At 45.0% G+C, this 7,152-nt stretch overlaps 1 protein-coding gene across 1 annotated transcript; it reads left to right on the forward strand.

Moving 5' to 3' along the window:
• The first annotated feature begins 2,390 nt into the window (after positions 1–2,390).
• On the forward strand, positions 2,391–5,898 carry PFDN4 (prefoldin subunit 4). Its single transcript, XM_064167580.1, has 4 exons — positions 2,391–2,595; positions 4,013–4,120; positions 5,092–5,235; positions 5,522–5,898. The coding sequence occupies exons 1-4, from the start codon at positions 2,572–2,574 to the stop codon at positions 5,651–5,653; spliced, it is 408 nt and encodes a 135-aa protein (XP_064023650.1). The 5' UTR covers positions 2,391–2,571; the 3' UTR covers positions 5,654–5,898.
• Positions 5,899–7,152: the final 1,254 nt, after the last annotated feature.

Consider the following 7,152-nt stretch of genomic DNA (forward strand, 5'->3'; position numbering starts at 1 on the left):
TACAGTCAGAGGGTCCAGAGTTACATGTAAGGCATCAATAGGTCAGCATACCATAACAATCTGAGGGTCAGCCTCTGGGGCTGGCTAAACTCTGCCCACCTGCAGCTGCACTCCACCCCCTGCAGCTGCATGTGGAGGGAAGCTACCCTGTGCCTGCTATCTAAACTCCCAAGATGGATTCAAGGACATTCCCAGCACGGGTTGCTCATTGTTTATCAATTCTTGCGTGCTCTGCTAACAAGAATTTCTCCAACACCCTGCCAGTTTGTAGCAGTTCTGAAATGAGCAGTCATTCTGAACCAAAAAAACCCAAACAAAACAACCAAACCCCAACCAAAATCAAACAACAAAACCCAGAACTTTTTTCATTCAGTGAATATCCATCGTAGAATAGTTTGATAATTCTGACTTTTTTTTCACAAGTAGTTGTGACATCCCTACATTTATTTCAGCAAAAAGCAGTTACTGAAAAAGCTCCCAGGCCAGCTCTGCTATGAAATGAAGCTGCACAGAGCTGGTGTAAGTTCCAGCTCCATAATAAAGCAGCAACTCAAGACTATTTAGGCAGCAGGACTTCTACACTTTTCACATCCATCATGTGGTAAGTCCAAGCTGAGAAAGAATGGTATTAGTATATGTGCTGGGACTTGAATAGAGCATGCCATATTTCAGCTCTTTCTAATAAGGCCTAATTGCAGAAAATGAATAGGAAACATTAAAAATATACACCCATTCTTCTGTCAGGCATTGTCTTCTATTGTTCTTCACAGGTCTGCTTTGGAATGGACTTTTATGAACTATCATGGAGCAAGGATTCTCCTGCAGCTGCAGGACTGTATTTTGTCTCAGAAGGTTATCTAACAAAAGCAAACACTAGCACTGTGTTCCACTGACTGTTCCTGTAGTTTTCATTAAAACAATAATTGGATAGCATACAGAGTTATTTAGGATTCAGGCATTGGGATGGGGGATGGGAGAAGCATACTTGGATGCTACAAGACAGCACAACAGTGTACATAAGTGAACTTCAGCCTCCTGAATCACGAATAAGTATGAAGGATAAGGCCAATGGATGCAAAACATAGGTTGAGAAAAAAAGGGCTATAACTTTTGCCTGCAGGAAATGGGTTTGATCTTTGGTCTCCAAACTGGTGGAAGTAATTCTCAGAAGCTCTTGAGAAAAAGTTCAACACTTTTGTGTGCCTGTGACTGAATGTGCTGACCCTAAGACAGCTCCTTGGTCAAAGCACTGCCTGGTTTTCTTTGTGGGGATCCAAGTTCTCCCCAGACAGTGCTCAATGAGCTACAGAATCCAACTCAACTTTCCATATTCCTTTCCAAGGCTAGACACTTCAAAAGCACACCATCCCATGCCCTGAAGTCTCTATACCCAGGTGCTTTGGGTCTAACTTCACAGACTTTCAAGTGCAGCTCAAAGGAGGGCATAGCAGAAAAATGAATCGCAATGAAACACCTGAAGATATTTGTGAACACCTTTCTGAGCCTTACACTGCAGGCTCGTTGCCATTCTTACCTGAGAGTGGCACAAGAGCATATGTCTCAGAAATGTTCGTAGTTGAGATGTATTTAAATTCTTGAAAGCTCTTGGGTGCTGGAGATGCTTGGCAGACTCAGACAGGAGCCGATCAGAGTCTCAGGGAGTCTCAGCCACTGTTGGCAGCCTTTGCCAGGGCAGACGCCCTCGGAAAGCCTGCCAGTTCCAAATGCTCCTGTCGCTTACCGTGCACGCGTGCACACCCACACGGCCTCAGGCTTTTGGATCGCAGACCTTGCACCCACTGCACCCGAGCATCAGAGCGCACAACGCCAGGCCTCTCCCCGGCGGTTGGGAAATGATGACCTGGGTTTGTTTTGCAGCTGTGAGAAACTAAACAAGCATGTGGAGGCAATCACACTGCATAAATGCCAGCTAAGCCTGTTGCTCTTTAGAAGCTGTCAGCTTCTTTCAGGAAAATACTTGGTTTTGCTTAAAAACTCCCTCTGCAATATTAACCAGAAGGCCTCTTCCACCTCCCCTTTCCAGAAAGGCAGCTCGTTTGGCTGGCAAGGGCTGGGGCCAGTTCAAAGGCGTCATAGGCCCGGGCCACATGGAGGGAATGGCCCATCTGCCCATCTGCTCCCATCTCGGAGCCATTCCCTCTCAGGACTCGTCCCGCGTTCCGCTCTGCAGCCTGTTGCCGCTCCCAGGACGAGCCCTGCTGCTCTCTCCCGGCTCCACGGGCACCTGTACGCCAACTCGCCGACCCCATCCCGTGGCGCCACCTAGCGGCGGCGCTGAGACACTCATCCTTCCCTGCAGGCGGAGGGGCGGAGACGGGGCTCTTCCTCTTTAAATGGGACGTACCAACCATTGAGGAGCGAGATAAGTTTTATTCAGTGTTTTTTGCGTCTTTCAGGGAGCTTGCCGGGCTGGGAGTGGTGAGGAGAGGAGTAGAGTCCCTCAGCCGCGCAGAACCACGCCGCTGGACTCTTTCTCTGCTATCGCCTCATGTTCCCATCACCCCCCGCTGCCCCTCTGTGGGGAGAGTTGGATAGTTCCGTCCTGCCAACATGGCTGCTACCATGAAGAAAGCGGTGAGTGTGGGAGGCGGGCACAGGGGCGATTTTCTGCCTTCCCGGTCTCTCGGTTCGCAGTGGGCTAGCGCCGAGGACGCCGCAGCTCCTCACATGCCCTCCAGAGCAGTCCGGCCGGGCTCTTCGGCCGTTGAGGGCTGTCGTCGCCCGGTGCTGGGGCTGCGAGGCCCTGTCGCGGTGGCGCCGTCTCCTGTCGCTTCCCGCTTCTGGCTCCGGTGCCCCAGGGCACATCCCTGGGGTGCTGCTTCTCGCACACGGAGCCCCGCGGGCTGCAGCCCTGCCCGGGGCCAGGAGGGGTGTTCTTTTCTGTGGGCCGCTGCCGGATGAGGCCAGCCCTGGATCGGGCCTTGGCGGAGAGAGTCTAGTCACTTGTCGGTGCATATGGCCCTGGCGTTACCTTGGCTGTATTGTGCCATCCGGCACGCACGTTCGAGTAGGTTACGGACTATGCTGGTGCAGTTATACGTCTGCAAGTGCTCTTTCTGGCTGCACAAGTTGCCTGTAAGTGGAGGCCATCAAATCCGTGTCCGACAGCGAGTTGCCTGCCGCCACCGCCGCTGGTCGGTCAGGGAGAGCCTGCGTGAGGCACGGCCCCGCGGTGCTGGCATCTCGGCTAAGCAGTGGGCACGGAATGATGTCGGAGCAGAGGACTCGGATTCAGCTGTCAAGGAAAAAGCCTTTGGTATAAGGATGCTGTGGGTAGATGGTGTTTTAAATGGATATTACTAAACTTTTTGCCAGGCTAAATGTCGGTATTACCGGTGGCCTGAATTATCACAGTATCACCAAGGTTGGAAGAGACCTCACAGATCATCAAGTCCAACCCTTTACCACAGAGCTCAAGGCTAGACCATGGCACCAAGTGCCACAGCCTGCCCTGCCTTGAACAGCTCCAGGGACGGCGACGCCACCACCTCCCCGGGCAGCCCATTCCAGTGTCCAATGACTCTCTCAGTGAAGAACTTTCTCCTCACCTCCAGCCTAAATCTCCCCTGGTGCAGCTTGAGGCTGTGTCCTCTCGTTCTGGTGCTGGCCACCTGAGGGAAGAGAGCAACCTCCTCCTGGCCACAGCCACCCTTCAGGTAGTTGTAGACAGCAACAAGGTCACCCCTGAGCCTCCTCTTCTCCAGGCTAAACAATCCCAGCTCCCTCAGCCTCTCCTCGTAGGGCTGTGCTCAAGGCCTCTCCCCAGCCTCGTCGCCCTTCTCTGGACACGCTCAAGCATCTCAATGTCCCTTCTAAACTGGGGGCCCAGAACTGAACACAGTACTCAAGTAGGCATTATAGGGAGTTGGGAGTATAAGCAGAATGTGGTGGCTCTAAGGCTTGTTTTTCAGAAGGCTTTGTAGACATAATCTTATTGTGAGATTCAGTTTAATGTAAGAATTACAATGTTCGTTATGATCTCTCCTTGCAGGCTGCAGAAGATGTCAATGTAACTTTTGAAGATCAACAGAAAATCAATAAGTTTGCAAGAAATACTAGCAGGATCACGGAGCTCAAAGAAGAAATCGAAGTCAAAAGGGTATATTTGCTACAAATACCACTACATTTTTTCATTGCTCTCAATTAAGTTTCAGTTGTAACAGCAAATAGGAGCTGTGGATTACTGTAAGCAAGTCTTTGATTCTAGTATGGAATTTCTGATACTTTGAAGATAGCTAGAGAACATTAAAGTGGAAAAAGTCATGAGAAATAAAGGCCACCAGTATGTTTCTGCATGTAGTTCTTAGAACGTTTTACTGATCATATATGAAGTATTATAGTGGCTGCTTGTAGTGTTCTTAAATCTCAGGGAGGACAGCTTCTTTTCTTGAACCAGTAAGGTAATTTTACAGGCATCCTTCACTATGTTAAGAGATTGTCATTATGAGTACAGAGACTTTTCTTTTGCTTGACTGAAGAGAATAGATAATTTCCTTTTTTTAGTATTAATTCACCTTCAGCATCAATTTTGGCATTTCAGAGAAGCTTTATCAAGATTTCAAAAAGTGGTAGTACTGTCACAAAATGTTAACTATAATTACTTTGGCCAATACGTATACTGTAAAAATGTTGCATTATATTGTTCACTCTTGGCTTAAGGCACTGAGAGTCTAAGAAATTCTGGTTTTGAAATAAATCATTCCCATCTTTTTTTTTCCTGTTCTCTAATGAAATTAAAAAAATTACTTTGTAAGGACATATCAGAAATTACTGAACTTTAATCTGCTGTATTTTCTCTGTCTAGCAGTTAATTGTCCTGTTAATGACAGATAATGAAAAATTGACTAGAAAATCCTACTGGTACAACTCTACTGAATTTAGTATTTTTGCTAAGTGACAGCTCTGGAACTGTTCTGTTAAATGTGTTGATGACATTTTGGTAGATAGGACCTTTGCCCAAAATGTGGTCTCTTGAAGCTCATTATTCAGCAGATAGTATAGCAACAGCTCTTAACTACTGAAATAATTTACCTAGTACAGCATGAGCACCTTTCTTATCTTGATAAATAGAAACAGCTTCAGAATTTGGAAGATGCTTGTGATGACATCATGATGCTTGATGATGAGGATTCACTTCTAATACCCTACCAAATTGGAGATGTCTTCATTAGTCATTCCCAAGAAGAGACACAAGAGATGCTGGAAGAGGCAAAGGTTTGTCTGGGCAAAAGGGAGCTCCTTCACTGCACTGACTGTTGTAGTGGGATGAAGATTGGAATGGGATGATCGGTTCATTCTGTGATGTTTTACTTTCTGAATGTCCTGTGTGATTTATTATTTGAGGAGGGAGATGTGCATGTGTGTTAAGTCATAACGGGTTGACTTTGGCCCCATAAGTCTTAGAGGCTAAAAGTGGCAAAGGAGTACCTCTTTGTGTTGCTAACAAACATGGGCAGTCTTGTTTTACATAGTGTTGATTTTTATTTTCTTCATTTTTCAGAAAAGTTTACAAGAAGAAATTGAAGCTTTAGAATCTCGAGTGGAATCAATTCAGAGGGTGCTGTCTGACCTGAAAGTTCAGCTCTATGCAAAGTTTGGAAATAATATAAATCTTGAGGCTGAGGACAGTTAAAGGTGTTACAATTATACCATACAACCTTTCTTTTATTGAATGTTTTGATAACTTTGTTTCAATTACATTAAAAAACTTCAATTTTTTTTTTCCCTTCCTGTCTTGGGTTCCAGCTATTTAGTAAGAACTTTCTTTTGGTTATTGCATTTATTTATTTGTACAGGAAAGCATTGGCTTCATACTGTTGATAAAGCATCAAGATCGAACTATTTGCATTGGTTATTAAAGTTGCAAAATGAGACACATATTGTAGTTTTCTTGGTCTTGTTTTCCACTCATGAAAATTCTTAAGTATGAAACCAATAGGAATGGGGAGGTTTTGATTTGCATGGTAGTGGCTGTTTGATAAAAGTTCCTCTGTAATAGTGTATGCTTCAGCTTTAAGGCTGTTTAGCTGCCCTCCTGGAAATACTAAATCTCTCCTTTTGTCTTTCAGTCTTAGCTCAGATAGCGTAAACACTGTTAGCTGAGTGCACAGCCTGGCAACAAGTTGACAGGGGAGAAAGGAGAGTCGTTGAAAACTTGCATTGATAGTGAAGAAAAGCTTTTGGTGTCTCAGTTGTATTCAGTCATTTACTGCTTTGTGTTTGGAATCACAAAAGCTGCTGTAAGTCAGAATGGTGAGTCAACTTCAAATTTTCCTGAACTATCGTTTTCTAAATCCACATTTATACATCAAATTGGTGTCAGAATTGTTCTTAAATGATGTTGCTATGTCAGCATCAATCCTTGGAGCTCCACTTCCATCATTATGTGGAGTTGAATGTAATATTTCAGTTGCTGACTCTTTACATCCTTAAAAATGCTGCTTCAGTGTTATATTTGTTTTGGACTTTTGCCTGCTTTGAATCATAGAATGGTTTAGGTTGGAAAGGACACAAAGCTCACCCAGTTCCAACCCCCTGCCACAGGCAGGTATACCTCCTACCAGAGGCGGCCACTCAAGGCCTCCTCCATCCTGGCCTTGAATAACTCCAGGGAGGTTGTGGATCACAAAATGTGGTTGAAGATGTATTGTTCCATGGAAATACTTGCTCGTTATGACTTTTCCAAGATCTAATTTGTAAAAAATGTATTGAAGTAATCTTTTTAAGCTGTTTTCTAAATCAGTGTGGACAGAGAATTCTGTTGGCCAAGTGTTTATTTATAAAATGATAAATACTTACCTATCACATCTTAGTTGTGTAGCATCTCCTTCAAACAAGGTGAATGTTGAACGGGGAGAAAAAAAGCCCAAGCACTTAGTTTCTCTATTCTTGAGTAGTTTTAAAGGGGTTGTGATTTGGAACTCTATTTTCAGTGCATCTGAGTTGGGTCTCACTAGTGCATTGCTTGTAAATTGCAGCATTGTAATTTACATGGTTGTGTATGTAAGTTTATTAGCATTGTACGTCTTCAACAGGGAAAATCTAACACCTCAACATGGTACACACGGTATGACATACAAATGCTCAACTAATTGCTATGAGTCTCAGAAGCTGAGTTAATGTTCTGTTTGG

The sequence above is a fragment of the Pogoniulus pusillus genome, chromosome 29, assembly GCF_015220805.1.
Source record: "Pogoniulus pusillus isolate bPogPus1 chromosome 29, bPogPus1.pri, whole genome shotgun sequence".
Taxonomy (NCBI): Eukaryota; Metazoa; Chordata; class Aves; order Piciformes; family Lybiidae; genus Pogoniulus; species Pogoniulus pusillus.